Below are 15,496 nucleotides of genomic sequence, written 5' to 3'. Positions count from 1 at the left end.
TACAAGGAGAGTTTGTTGATCATTCCAAGTGTTTTGATCTGTTTCATTATTTTCATATACTTTATATTTATGAGGGAGTTAATGTTGACTGGAATAGTTATCCCCAAGTAGCTGATTTGTTTGTAAGCAATCTGGAACTTATAGTTCTTGCTAGTTTGTTTGCACATGTTTTTGGACAAATTAATTGGGAGGATGTGAGATTTTGACAAATTGACCCTTAAGCCTGCAATTGTACCGAATTCTGTTAATAGTAATTGTAGATGGTTCAGTGACATAAGTGGGTCGGCTAGATAAATTAACATGTTGTTGGCAAACAAACTGACTGAGGCAGCCCAATCCTAAGAGGGGCGGGGAAAGTGAATAGGAACTGAACTAAGGCTTGCGATGGCGTATCTGGTTCTTACGCCCGCGTAAGTGGCCCTCCGCCTGCACTGGGACGCGGCACTGGCCCGCCAGCGGGCCAGCACCAGCGCAAGCCACAGGCGGCTGGGCAGAGGCGCAGGAGCGGTGTAGAGCCCCACGCCAGCGCGGGGGGGGGGCGGGGGCGGGGAGAAGGGCGGGGTTGGAGTTAGTCCGCTCCCTAAGCCCCTCCAGAAGCGGGAACGCCCACAGCTGCGCAAAAGAGCTACTCTACGGAAGAAGGTGTAGCCCATAGGCGCCTATGGAACAGCGAAAAAACGGCCCCCTCTCCGAGCACCCAGCTACGCCCCCGTGGCCCGAAGGAGCATAGGATGAGAACTATCCTGGGGACCAATCAGCATGCGTGCCCGGTGTGGATGAGCCCCCCTCCCCGCACCCAATCATCCGCAACAGCACCCTACAAAACATCCGGGCACCATCGCCCAAACCCCTCAGGTAAGTGAGCACTTGGCTGGAGGCTCTGTCCCTCTGTCCGTGTGCTGCGTGGCGTGGCCTCTTTGAACACCGAGCGGGGGAGAGGGCATTCACGGTGGCGGGCACGGAATGCACTTGGGGGACTTTGTGAAAAAGTGGGGGAACTTCCCGTCAAAGGGAAAAAGTGCAAATGTCTGTCTAACTCCCCTTTTACCCTGGCAGGAAGAACAACTCAACATCTAACTGGACTCATGAAAACCAGTTGCCTCTAACTAAGCACAAACAAATTAACCCTTCCATGGCAGAAGGGAATGAAACTTGGCGAACTAACTGCAGCCTCTCCTGTTTCCTTGCAGGTACCCTGACTCTGGAGTTCCCGCCTGAGTGACGGAGCGCTGACAGGTGAGGAGGGGGGGGACAGGGGGCCCCGTTCTGCGGATTAGTGCCATCTGCCCCTTCACCTGAACCCACCTGCTCACTTACCGCTTTGGGTGAGGCCCAGCAGGGGTGGGGGGCAATCGTGGCCGCCCCTCGCCGCCTCAGAGGCAGTCGCCCCGAAAACCGCTTGTGACCAGGTGTTTGTAATGATCGCGTGATGCCCATTGGCTATGCCTTTCCTGGCCCCTCCCCCTGCCGCTTGTCAGGAACAGCGCCCTTTGGCTGTGCCTGGCGGCGGCCACGCATCAGACTCGTCCACAACACTTTCTGGTTCTCCCAATTGGCATCTCTGTGCCGCTGCCTCACTTTGCTGGCACAGGATCCGGCCCGGCGCCACCACTGCTCTGCCTGTGCAGCCACGCCGGCGTTGGGGCCGGCCATAGGATTGCGCTGATAGTTGTGATTTTGGGAAGGGGTGGTTGTGTCTCTTTTAGTGTAGCTCCTAGGTTCGTAGCCTAGTGGTACCAGGAAACTGACATAAGTCAATACTGTGGTGTGTTTTAGCACAGCAGGACTTAGGTACTTTTACTTATCTTAACTGTTTACTTCCCTCTTGCCACTATCTCCTTTGCTGGCTTTCCCACTCAAGTCACTAACTGGCATATTATAGCATTTGATTATATTCATTTTAATATATTTTCAATTACTTAATTAAAACTAGCGGGCTGTTTAGCATCAAGAGGCAAGAGAGAAGTTGGAGCTTTAACTGGGATTTAAGGGGAGGGGGTTGGCGGTAAATTAATAATTTAATCTCACATCATATTCATAATAACAACATTACTAAGATAAAGGGAATTACTTTTAAAAATAATTAATTAAAAGAAAATTTCTGATTATATTTAGGGAGGGGTAGGGGGTAGAAAGGGTAATAGTTGTATTAGTTAGGCTTATTACTGTTAAGAACAAGTGTTAGGGGGAATCAGAGGGAAGGTTTGGAAGGGGTGGGAAGTAGATTGGGGGAGTTTACTGAACAGATATAAACTGTCTGATCATCTTGTTCATCTTATAACAAACTACTTGCTATTAAGTAATTCACATTTTAATTAATTCACATTTAATTGATCAATTTATCATAAACTTTTCACGGATCTTAAGTGACTATATTATCTCACTAATCTGTAGATACTATTTTATTTATTTTAAGTGGTGTTCGAGGGTTAATATTTCAAATAGCAATAGCACATCTTAATAGTAGTGCACTATAACATTACTGTTCATAGACACTATTTTTTAGGAAAATTTAGCTACTGCCTCTTAGTACAAGGTTTCTTTTTAAATCAAATCAAGTGGTACTTGGTTAACCAATCTTGTATTTTCATTTGCTCTTGCTAGCCTGGATTATAAAATTTTGTTACTGGGAAGTATTGTTGATCCCGCTATTGTTGCAACTGTTTATAATTCTTTTAACACTTCTGTTATTCACATATATCTATTTGTTTCAATATTGTCTAAAATATAATAATCTGTGTTTGATATCTCACAAAACATACTTGATTCAAGTAAGGGAAGCTTGTTTTGGTCTCAGTTATTCAAATCAGACCACTAAACTAACATTATTTCCCATTTAGCTGCAATTCATTTGTTTTGGAGTTTATCATTTTTTATTTTAAAATCTTTAAAGTATTCTTCTGTTGGTTGTGTGGTCAGTAAGACTTTCAATCCTCTCAGACGTGTGTTAGTCTCTTGCCATGAAAACCCCACCAGGGGTCGCCAGGAGTCAGCTGTGACTTGACAGCACTCTCCACCGTGTTCAGCATCAGAGTTCCAGATAGTACATCAAAGCATGATGCCAAATCCAGTCATGTCCAGACCCCAGGCTCAAGAACCAGGGGGCTGAAGGCAAGGCCAGGAACAAAGCCACGAGGGAGGCCAAGAGCAAAGGCGGAGCTCACTGAGCCAAACTTTATTCCCAGGGGATCAGCAGGGAGGCTCCATAGGACCTGTCCTGGCCCTTGGGCTGTTTCAAGGTGGGGTCCCCTTGGCACCCACAAGCCCCACCGGGCAAGGCCTCACCCGCTCTCCTGAAACATGGGGCAGTGCCCAGCTGGGGCAGGATGCTTGGAAGAGCCCTGAAAGCACATCCCCGGTTCTGCCAGAAACCCAAAGCTCTGGACTCGCCTGCCCCTTCCCCACCCACCTCCCACCCCCCAATGTTGCCCCTTCAACCCTCTGCCCCCTCCCAGCATCCCACCAGGAGATCCAGCAGGCCCAGTCCGTTTTTGCAGGAGGGGCAGGAGGGTCCCTTCGCCGCCCGCCCTGAGGACGAAAAGAAGGCGAGACGGAGACGCCTCCAAGTTGGATGCTCTCCGTTCGCCCTGCACCATTTCCCACCCCGCGCGGAGAACGGAACCCGTGTCGGTGCATTCACACGCAGGGGGCGGGCTTCGGAGTTCTCTGCCCCGAGGAAGCTGCTGAGTGGTGCAGGGACCTCCCGGCTTTGCAGAGAGGAAGGAAAACACACACAGCCCGGGTCGTGGGTGGGCAGCGGCAGGGATCGGGGGGTGGGGGTCTGTCGCTTCCTCTCCTGGGCCGGCCGCTGCCCTCGGCCTCCTTTCCAGCCTCCTCCTCCTTCCTCGGCTCGGGGGTCTCTTCCTTCGGCCGAGCCCTTCTGCCCCCCCCCCGCCCTTTTTTCTTGCTTCCTCCACTCGTCCCCCTCCGCGCATTTTCGCCTCCTTGATTCTGCAGCAGGAATAAAAGTCCAGATTCTCGCCAAGAAAACTTTGCAGGAGGGGGGCGGGAGGTCAGGCGGGGGCGCCCATCGCCCATCAAAGCCCCCGTTTCCCGCTCCGTCAATGCCTTGCAAAAAGGCCCTCCAAGGGTTAAAGGCATCGAGTGTGCATTCCTAGAGAGGAGCGGGGGCGGAGGACTGGGCACTCACTTCCTGCCAGACCCCCTCCCCCCTCGGAAGGTGGATTTGCTCCCGGGATCAGCCTCGACCCCCAGGATCCGGTGAGCTGCAAAATGCATGGGGGGTGGAGGAGGAAATGCAATGCAAGGCGGGAACGTGGGAGCAAAAGTGAGGTGGAGGTGGGGGGCTGAGAAGCATCCGGAGGTGGGGCTGCACCCAAAGGCGCCCCCAGGCGGTGGGCGCAGAAGTGCTGAGCCTTTGACAGACAGCAACGCCCCCTCTTTGCTCTCGCCCAGCCCTTTACTCTGCGCCTCCCCTTCTGCTCTCGCTCACCTGGACGAAGAAGGAGGCGGAAGATCCAGGGGGTCCCGGCCGCTGAGCCCCGAGATGGAGAGCCGGGCCGGGGAGTCCCAGCCAGAGACCGGCGTCCAGGCAGAAGGCTTCCCCCAGAGCCAGGCGGGGGCCGTGAAGCAGGAAGAGCAGGTGAGGGACTCCTCCTAGGACCCCCAGAGATGGGGGGGAGGCTGTCCTCATGTACCCCCCCATCTGACTTTTCCAAAAACCATCCAAGGAAGAGCCCACTCTGACCCCTTTCCCAAACATTCCCTGTCCCCCGTCCTTTCCTGATCCCTTTCCCTCTCCCTTCTGTTTCAGGACCCATTGAAAGAAGAAAAAGATGCTCCAGCAGTGCCGTGGCAGAGGTTACTCCATGGGGAGGTCAAGCAGGAGGGTGATGGAGGTGCCCCTTCCCTGGGTAAGGAGGGTGAATTTAACCGGGGTCATCTTTCAGCTCAGCTTCCTTCTCTTGAGTAATCCTGAAATTCAAGGGCTTCTTACACACCCCTCGACGGGATGCTTGTCTGCACTGAGCTTCTTTCCCAATGTCAAAAGGCACATCAGCCCTTTTCTAGGTCCAAGACAACCCTTGGGATTCTAGCCAGGAGGCGGCAGGAGAAAGAGGCCTTTCCTAAAAGGAGCAGATAGTGAAATCGCAGAATCACAGAGCTGGAAGGGGCCATACAGACCTTCTCGTCCAACCCCCTGCCCAATGCAGGATGATATGAATGAAGAGTAATTTATTCCTCCCCCCCTCCCAATAGTTCTTTCATGAAGTACTTTGTCCCCTTGTTGAGACCACCTCCTAAGCACAAAGGTGTTTTGAACAGCCCATGTAACCTGACTCCTGACAATGTTTATTTTATTGATTTGTGTAGAACTAGCAACAAAGCCCATTGCGGAAAAAAATACAACGGGCTCTAGAAAGGGGAGGGCGGATAGGCAGGCATTCCCTCCTCCTCCATCACTGATCCTGGCCAGTGAAGGAGGAAGTGGGTATTACCACCTGCTCCACATGTGATCTCAGCCACGTGAAGGGGGTGGGCTTTGCTACCTGCTCCACGCCTGATACAGGCTGGGTAAAGGGGGGTGGGCATTTTGACCTACTCTGCTCCTGATTCCAGCTGAGTGATGGGGGAACGGGCATTGCTTCCTGCTCCACACCTGATCTCGGTCACATGAACGAGTGGGGGGGCTTTGCTACCTGCTCCATGCCTGATACTGCTGTGTAAAGAGGGGTGGCATTGCAACCTGTTCTGCTCATGACCACAGACGGGTGAAAGGGAAATGGGCATTACCTCCTGCTCCACACTGGATTACAGATGGGTGAAGGGGGTGGGTATTCCCGCCTACTAAGTACCTTATTCCGGTAGGTTGAAGGGAGTGAGAATTGCCACCTGCTCCGCTCCTTATGCCAGGTGGGTGAAGGGAAGAAGGGCATTACCTCCTGGTCTGTGCCTGATTCCAGCCACGTGAAGGTGCAGGGCAGGCATTGCCACCTGCTCCACTCCTAATCTCAACTGGGTTATGGTAGGGGGGTGGGCATTGTCACCTGCTCCGCTCCTGTTCCCAGCTGGCAGAAGTGGAAGTGGGCATTGCCATCTGCTCCACTCCTAATACCAGCTGGGTGAGGTGGGGGTCGGGTATTGCCACCTGCTTCACTCCTAATATCAGCTGGGTTAAGGCATTGAATGGGCATTGCCACCTGCTCCACTCCTAATATTAGCTGGGTTAAGGTGGTAGGTGGGTATTGCCACCAGTTCTGCTCCTAATACCAGCTGGGTAAAAGCATGGGGCTGGTATTGTCACCTGTTCCCCTCCTGATCCCAGCCTGGCCTTCCTGCAACAGCACGTTTTCTGTAGTGAAATGGTGCCTTGCCTGGGCTTCCCTCCGTGGCAGCGCCCTCTTGTGGTGCACCAGGTTGTAAAGTGAGTTGTCTGAAACACGCTCGCACAATTATATAGTAGGATAATTATATGCTACTTTCTATCCAAATATGGGTGGAAACACCTTTCCTTTTCCTTTCTGTCCCTCGCAGGCCCCAGAAGGATGCTGGGTGGATATTCTGGGCCTTCCCTTCAGTGTAGGGGAATGGACATGCTCTCTGTGCAGACAGATAAGGTAGGGAAGGAAGCAGAGAGAAGGGACAGGTGCCCCCAGGTGCCCAATCCTCTTCACAGCCCCTATGTCTGAAGGAATCTCTTCCATTTGTTTCTATCAAACAAACCCTCTAAGAAGTGATCTTTGCCGGCTTTATAGAGGGAGGTTGAATTCAAACTACACTTCCTGGCTAATATTGTGTTTCCCTTGACTTGAACGTTCTCATGTAATTCATCTCATGTGGTTTAGTTATCATTCTGACAGGTCTCCAGGAGTGGAAACAGATTGGCAGGTAGCTACTGAGTTGTGTGATGGGAAATTTTCTCTCTCTTTTTCCTGGTTGGAAGTACCACGCAGGATAAGCAATAACTGATGTTCCTGATGAGGCTATGAGTTCCCCTGGCAGCCTTCAATCCTGTATCTAACTCCCAAGTGGCTGTAATGTGCAGATATTTAAATCAACAAATTGGGGCCACTTGGGAATAAAACTGTTGTTTCTGCCAATCTGGGGGAGCCTCCAAGTGTTGGTTTTGTTGAAAACCAACAAAAATATATTGACTTAAAACACACACACACACAACAACAACAATAACAAAACCAGCAATTTTTCTGCACATGTACAATTTACTTCATCTCTCATCACCTCAATTTGAGATTTTAAATTTGTACTTCTTGCCATTTGTTTCATGTACAATTGCCTTTGGTAACTAATTCTGTGGACTTTTATATTGTGATGATTTCATGGTGCTGATAACTTTTAAGGTTAATGTTTACAGTTGGGTAATTTATTCTTTTAATGAACCTTTGCATTGTTTTATCTTGCAAATCCCTCCGGCAAATTGGTTTGCAGGTGCAAGATTAAAAATATTTTCTTTCTTTCTTCTTTTTTTTAAAAAAACTCTATTCACTTTCTGAGGCTATCCAGGGCTGCGTAGAATCCCAGCAATAATTTTTTTCCAGTCCAAAGTAGGAATTGTGGTTGCCCCCGCTGACCTCCCCTCCTACCTCGAAGAAAGGAAAAATCTGTTTGTGCAGGACTCTCAGCAAGGAGCAAGAGCAGCAGGAGCATGTTCTAACAGGGTCCTGGTGTGGTGAGGGGAGAATGAAAAGGGGTGATGGGCAGGTTAAAAGGAGGAGAAAGGTAAAGCGGTGACAGAACAGGGGAGGGGAGAGAGAGATAAAAGGAGGAAGAGGAAGTGGGAATGGAGGAAGCAGACAGCCAAAAGAATACAGTGGGCTGAAGACGGTGGGGGGGGGAGAATGGGAGAGGGAATAGGATTCCTCTCTTCCCAAATACATTATTAGTTACGAAACTGAACCTTGGCTGATGTTGGAGAACCCAGAATGGGGGGAAATGCCTGGGGCATGGAAAGGACTTCAGAGGCAGCTCCAGACCTCTATGTTCTGCTGTTAAACAATCCTTCCCTTCCTTGTCCTGGTCTTCCTTCCCCCTGTTCCTGACTGTGGCTGGTACCAAGGAAGAGATAGTGAGATCTGCCTAAGGGAGGGGGAGAGAGAAACAGGGTGCTTTTGAAAACAAAACCATTTGTAAACTTGCACTGAGCATTCCCAAAGTGTCTGGCCGTGACTGAGAGATTTCTGCCACACCTTTGTTGAGGTCCTTTTCTCACTGGAAATAATACCCTTGTAGGTCCTGGGAACAGACTTCCAAAAATGGGTCTTTAGGTTGAGGGATGAATTGAGTATATTAATTAATTTCTGGTTCCAATTGTTCCTCATTGGATTTATCTCCTTTTTTCGTCAGGTGATGGGAAGGAGCACAAGAAAGAACAACAGCACAGAAGGAAAATCAAAGTACAGCAGAACCAGCAGAAGAAATCCATTTTGTTGGCTAGAGCAGATGTCAGTGAAGTTCACCTTACCAGCCATGACAAACTCCACACAGCAGAGAAACGGTATAAATGTTCAGAATGTGGAAAGAGCCTCGCAGCCAAGCAATCACTAGTTTCCCATCAAAGAATCCATACTGGAGAGAAACCATATAAATGCTCAGAATGTGGGAAGTGTTTCAGGCAAAGTTCATCCCTTGCTTCCCATCAAATAATCCATACTGGAGAGAAACCATACACGTGCTCAGAATGTGGGAAGTGTTTCAGGCAGAGCTCTACCCTTGCTTCGCATCGAGTACTCCATACTGGAGAGAAACCACATAAATGCTCAGAATGTGGAATGAGCTTCAGTGGCAGTGGAAGTCTTACTTTACATCAAAGAATCCACACAGGGGAGAAACCACATGAATGTCCAGAATGTGGAAAGAGCTTTAGGACGAGTACAGATCTTAAGACCCATCAAAGAATTCACACAGGAGAGAAACCATATAAATGCTCAGATTGTGGAAAGAGCTTCACAGTCAGCTCATTACTAGTTTCCCATCAAAGAATCCACACTGGGGAGAAACCCTATAAATGTTCTGTATGTGGAAAGAGCTTCAGAGATAACTCCGGCCTGGCTTCCCATCAAAGAATCCACTCAGAGGAGCGCCCATTTAAATGCTCTGACTGTGGAAAGGGCTTCAGATCCAGCACACGCCTTATTTTCCATCAAAGAATACACACAGAGGAGAAACCGTTTAAATGCTCCATGTGTGGAAAGGCTTTCATACACAACTTAGACCTGTCTTGCCATCAAAGAATCCACACAGGTGAAACACCGTATAAATGCTCAGAATGTGGAAAGAGCTTTAGGCTCAACTCAACACTAGCTCGCCATCAAAGAATCCACACAGGAGAGAAACCATATAAATGCTCAGAGTGTGGAATGAGCTTGAGTAGCAGTGGAAGTCTTATTTTACATCAAAGAATCCACACGGGGGAAAAGCCACATAAATGCCCAGAATGTGGAATGAGCTTTAGGACGACTACAGAACTTAAGTGCCATCAAAGAATCCACACAGGAGAGAAACCACATAAATGCTTGGAATGTGGAAAGAGCTTTAGGAGCAGTTCGGCCCTTTCTTCCCATCAAAAAATCCATACAGGCGACAAACCATATAAATGCTCAGAATGTGGGAAGGCTTTCACACAGTGGTCAACCCTTGTTTACCACCAAAGAATCCATACTGGAGAGAAACCATATAAATGCTTGAAATGTGGAAAGAGCTTTAGGAACAGTTCAGCTCTTTATGCTCATCAAAGAAACCACACAGGTGACAAACCATATAAATGCTCAGAATGTGGGAAGGCTTTCACACACAGCTCAAGCCTTGCTTGCCATCGAAGAATCCACACAGGTGACAAACCATATAAATGCTCAGAATGTGGAAAGAGCTTCACAGCCAGGTCTTCCCTAGTTTTACATTTAAAAAAGAACCACACTGAGAAGAATCTCTATAAAAGGTTTTGAATGTGGAAAGAGCTTCATTTATAGGTTCAGTCTTACTTTCCATCAAAGAATCTACACAGGAGAGAAGGCATATAAATCCTCAGAATGTGGAAAGATCTTTGCAGTCAGCTCCTAAACTGCATCCCATCAAAGAATCCACATAGGGGGACAAACCTTCCTCATCTTTGACTGGCTGAAAGCTTGGAATTCTCAGCAATATTGTCATGGTTGTTTAGCAACCACTAAAATGGCCACTGAGAACTTAGTCTTGTGAGACCTCACTAGGCATTAACTACTTAAAGCAACAGATGCCACTTTTATTATTTGGGTTGTTCATAACCTCTCAGTATATTTTTTTCGCTTAAAGATTTCAGATTTGTCAGCAAACCTCAATCTTCTCTCAGGCCTATGGAAAAACCATCCATCCTTTTCCGGACCCATTATGTTGATTTTTTGATCTGCACTCTGGGGGTCTGGCTGAGAATCGGATATAGTGATAGAACGGATGGGTAAGAACAGTTTCATGAAGGGAACCCTTTCATGTGTGAAAGGATAAGAAACGGGGATTATGAGATAAAAGTTAAACGGTGTGCAGAATATCTGTTTATGTATGGTGGACATTAAACTATCCTTTTATCCCCTTGTTAGACTTGGTTCTAATGTATAGACCAACATATACATGAACCTCTAAGACGTTTCCAATGTGTGAGCCTTCCAGCCTGGAAGGTTGAGCCCCAAGCGTGCTCTCAGACTGTCAAGGAGAAATATTCCTGCTCCATGCCTGATACTGCCAAGTAAAGAGGGTTAGCATTGCAACCTGTTCTGCTCCTGATCGCAGACAGGTGAAGGGGAAACAGGGATTGCCTTCTGCTCCATGCCTGATTACAGATGAGTAAAGGGGGGTAGGTATGGCTACCTACTCAGTGCCTTATTCCGGTAGGTTGGAATGAGTATTGCCACCTGCTCCGTTCATTATCTCGGCTGGATGAAGAGAAGAGGGGCATTAACTCCTGGTCTGCGCCTGATGCCAGTCAGGTGAAGGTGCAAGGCGGGCATTGCCACCTGCTCCACTTCTAATCCCAACTGGGTTATGACAGGGGGGCAGGCATTGCCGACTGCTCCACTCCTGATCCCAGTTTGCGGAAGTGGGAGTGGGCATTGCCACCTGCTCCGCTCCTTATCCTGGCTGGGAAGGGAAGAAGGGTATTGCCTCCTGCTCTGCACCTGATCCTAGCCAGGTGAAAACATGGGTTGGGCATTGCCACCTGCTCCACTCCTAATCACAACTGGGTGATGGCCAGGGCGGGCACTGCCACTTGCTCCAATTCTGATCCCAGCAAGGTGTAGGGTGGGGCATCGCTAGCTGCTCTGCTACTAATACCAACTGGGTTATGGTGGGATGTGGGCATTGCCACCTGCTCCATTCCTAATACCAAATGGGTGAAGGGGATGCGGGTATTGCCACTTGCTCTGCTCCTGATTGTGACAGATTGAAGGGGGACGGGCATTGCTTCCTGCTTGGTGCCTTATGTCAGCTAGGTGAAGTGGGGCGGGCAATGTCTTCTGCTATTCCTGATCTCAGCTGGGTGAAGGGGGTGGGCATTGCCACCTGCTCCTAATACCTGCTGCATTATGGTGGGGGGAGGGCATTGCCACCTGCTCCGCTCCTGATACCAGCTGAGTTAAGGCAGGGGTGGGTATTCCTATCTGGTCCTCTTCTAATATCAGCTGGGTTAAGGCGGTGGGTGAGCATTGCCACCTGTTCTGCTCCTAATACCACCTGAGTGAAGGCAGAGGGCGGGCATTGCCACCTTCTCTGCTCCCGATCTCAGATGGCTGAAGGGGGGAAGGCATTGCCACCTATCCCACTCCTAATACCAGCTTGGTTAACGTGTGTGTGTGTGTGGGGGGGTGTTGGACATTATGACCTGCTCTTCTCCTAATACCAGCTGGGTTAAGGCATTGGATCAGCATTGTCACCTACTCCGCACCTAATACCAGCTGGGTTAAGGTAGGAGTGGACATTGCCACCTGCTCCGCTTCTAATATTAGCTGGTTTAAGGCAGGGGGTGGGAATTGCGGGGGGTGAGAATTGCCACCTGCTCTGCTTCTAATGCCAGCTGGGTAAGGCTGGGGCGGGCATTGCCACCTGCTCCGCTCCTGATCACAGCTGGCTGGGGTGGTGGACATAGCCACCTGCCCCGCTCCTAATACCAGCTGGGTTAAGGTGGGGAGTGGCCATTACCATCTGCTTCACTAATAATACCAGTTGGGTTAAGGCAGTGGACAGACATTGTCATCTACTCCGCTCAAAACACCAGCTGGCTTAAGGTGGGGGTGGACATTGCCACCTTCTCCACTCCTAATATTAACTGGGTTAATTTGGAGTGTGGGAAGTGCCTGGGGCAGGCATTGTCACCTGTCCTGCTCCTAATACCAGCTTGGTTAACGTGGGGTGGCGGGCATTACGACCTCCTCTGCTCCTAACAACAGCTGGGTTAAGGCATTGGATAGGCATTGCCACCTGTCCCACTCCTAATACCCAGCTGGGTTAAAGCAAAGGTGGGCATTGCCACCTGCTTTGCTTCTAATATTGGCTGGGATAGTTTGAAAATATGGCTTTGTAAGACTGGAACATTTAATTTTTAGGAAAAGTGCAATTCACATTAACTCTGTTGCTGAAGGTGTATTGATACTATCTTTAAAGAGTCAGTGATGGATGTGATTTGGTTGGATAAACTAAGTTAGGCTAGGGAGAATTAGGGAACTGGTCTCCAACCCCGGTTTCCCTACACATCTGTTAAATCTTCATATTTCTAGTTCAGAGACTCTAAGGATACTTTAGGGGGAATTGTAGATTCATGTGTCAGGGATATAGCTAAAACTACAGGAGGACAGCTGCTGCATTAGACAAAGCAAATCATAGCAGATGTCTTTTCACACAGAAATGGGGGTAGCCCAGACCCATAGCTAGACATGCCACAAAGGCAGTCTGGAGGCCAAGAAGAGAAATAGAACAACCTTGGAAAGGGGCATAAAACGGAGGGGTAACAAAGTTGTATGGCCTTGTGCAGATCAGAAAAAACCATCTAACCCATGTCAAAATATGCAATTTATTGAGGCCAAGGTAACAAAGAGCATCTGAGAATGGTAGGAATGTCCAACTTCACAGAAGTTGAAGCTATGAGAAACTTGTAGCCACTAATTTTGTTAAGATCACATATAGGAAGAATGAACTAACATTTTTTATATCCTTCAAGAAGTTGTGTCAAATACAGATAACCTTATCTGGTGTTTGAAGTTATAAGGCTGCCATTTTAATTTTCCTCCAGGCCAGATTGGCCGGGGATCCTAGAGGTTTCGCCCCCCCCCCTCCTGGATTAAGATCAGGGGTCACTGGCAGGGGTGGGGGAAGGAAGCTGTGAACGATCGGTTAGATTGTATTTATGTGGATTCTGTACCTTTAATTCAAATCACATAAGCATTTGTGTATTGCATAAATAGTATATTTCCAAGTGGGGCATTGCACAGAGCTGAAACGTGAGGTGCGCCAAGATTGCCATTTGAGAAGTATTTGCATTTGATTGTGATGAGTTACATAAAAATGGTATTGCGAACTGTGTATTAATTGTCCATTGTATTGAGTAGAATGTTTCTGTTGCAGTCTAGTTCATGGTGGACCGGGGACTTGACCCCTGAGGAAGTATTTATATGAAAAAGTGTGAATATTCAGCTGGCCCCTTGTTGGGCCGAGGGGTTCTTCCACCTCCCCTGTCTTGTTTTATGGCTCCACCTGAAAAAGAATAGAAAAGAACATTAGATTTTTTTTGCACACATTCAAGACTTACCTTAAGCAACAGCATTCCTGTGGGAGTATCCATTTATTGGGCATCTATAAGAAAGAGAGAATGTTACTCAACATATTTTCATAGACTGTTATCATGGCCATCAGTTAAGAGATATGATTCTTGTATATTACTATGTATTTTGATTGATATGTCATTGGTAATTTATTAGAATTTATTTAAGCACGAAGTCATGTTGCACACTATTACATTTGATCTACAAACATTTCACAAATATTTTTGATTCTTTGATCCCCGCGGTTGTGGTTTACCACCTTTTGCTGTTTGACTGTATTGCCGGGAGAGCCTCTTTGACTTTGGCAGGCATTGCTTCCATGACAACAAGAAAATCTGGCCCGTACTGGTTGTCAACGGAAGATTAAGTTTGGCCAGATAGCCCTGTGTGGAACGGCTGAGAAAGAAGGAAAGAGCAAGAGTCCAGTAGCACCTTTAAGACGTACAAAATTTGTGGTAGGGTATAAGCTTTCATGAGTCACAGATCACTTCTTCAGATACCAATATCTGAAGGGGTGAGCAGTGACTCATGAAATCTCATAACCCTACCACAAATTTTGTTATAGGTGCTACCGGACTCTTGCTCTTTTCTATTGCTAGAGACAGACTAAGAAGACAACCCATCTTGATCTATCTCTGCTGAGAAAGAGTCAAGGAAGTGAAGAAAGACTGGAACACTCAGCGGTGAGCCCTCAACTCCGAGCTGCAGTTCAGGGGGGGCTTGATCACCCTGAAGAAGCATTAGAGCCAGCGAGGGGGTGAGAAGGGATGGAACTGAGCCCCCCCCCCCAGGCAGGAGATGGGGAGAGATGGGTGGAAAGAGGGATGCTTTGGGAGGATGCTTGCTGCATGTAACACATTGGTGCACATATTCACACATGACTTCAGCTAGTGGGGTGATAGAATAAAACCCTCCTATCTGTTTGCTTATCACCCCTCATTCCATCCTGTATTGTGTACAGTCTGTTTACTATGAAGGCTACATATGTTTTCTTCCGGCCCTGTTCTCAGACTTGGGGTGATCTCCGTTAGCAACGTAGAGATAGCTGATGTTGCATGACCAGAAAGAAAACATAATCTCGACCTGTCAATCTACCGTGTCCCAAACATCATGAGACATTTACTTGATTGCTTATCTCTTCTTGTAATACTTCTCTACAGTGTAAGCAATTGTTGTTTAGTTGCATCATGCCTGTGTGATGATAGAAATGTAGGTACAGCCTGGTTGTTGGCATGCAACCTGCTGCGATAGTGTGTGCACTAGGCTTATCTGAGAACAACTCATAATAAACCTTTTCTGTTTCAAAGATCACCAAGTTTGAAGCCTTGATTTCTTATTCCGACAAGGAGAGAAGAGGGACCTCGCAACTGGCAACAGAGATGATAAAAAGCTTCCCCCAACAGGTCCAACACCTTCTTTTCATACCCAGAGAACAGAGCAGGGTAGGTGGGATAAGGAGGAGGAACAGAGCCAGAGGCCCGGAGTTTTCCCCTCCCTCCGGCATTTCTTTTTGGGCTCCACACCTGGTAGCTCATGTAAGGCTGCGAGCTGAGCAAGGATGGATGCAAGGAAAGGTCTGTGCAATGCGGCTATGACACGGAGGACAATTTCAACCCTCTCTGCACTGCTGCACTAAATTCTCTTTATTAATTCTAAAAATGGCTGTCAAGCAGCAGCCAGTAGTGAGGAACGAAAAAAACCTGCTTGTCCGCTGAAGACTGCATTTTCGTTCCTTC

At 48.2% G+C, this 15,496-nt stretch overlaps 1 protein-coding gene across 1 annotated transcript in view; it reads left to right on the top strand.

The window, feature by feature from the left end:
* Positions 1-4,403: 4,403 nt before the first annotated feature.
* LOC129329108 (zinc finger protein 850-like) overlaps positions 4,404-15,496 on the top strand; it is a 60,940-nt gene continuing 49,847 nt past the window's right edge. The window contains exons 1-3 of the mRNA XM_054978537.1: positions 4,404-4,603; positions 4,775-4,874; positions 8,323-9,856. Of these exons, the coding sequence (XP_054834512.1) occupies positions 4,508-4,603; positions 4,775-4,874; positions 8,323-9,856 (1,730 nt within the window). The 5' untranslated portion in view covers positions 4,404-4,507. The remainder of the gene's footprint in view (positions 4,604-4,774; positions 4,875-8,322; positions 9,857-15,496) is intronic.

This window comes from Eublepharis macularius, chromosome 4 (genome assembly GCF_028583425.1).
Source record: "Eublepharis macularius isolate TG4126 chromosome 4, MPM_Emac_v1.0, whole genome shotgun sequence".
Lineage (NCBI taxonomy): Eukaryota > Metazoa > Chordata > Lepidosauria > Squamata > Eublepharidae > Eublepharis > Eublepharis macularius.
Note: the sequence above shows the minus strand (reverse complement) of the source record. Positions and strands in the feature narration are given on the sequence as shown.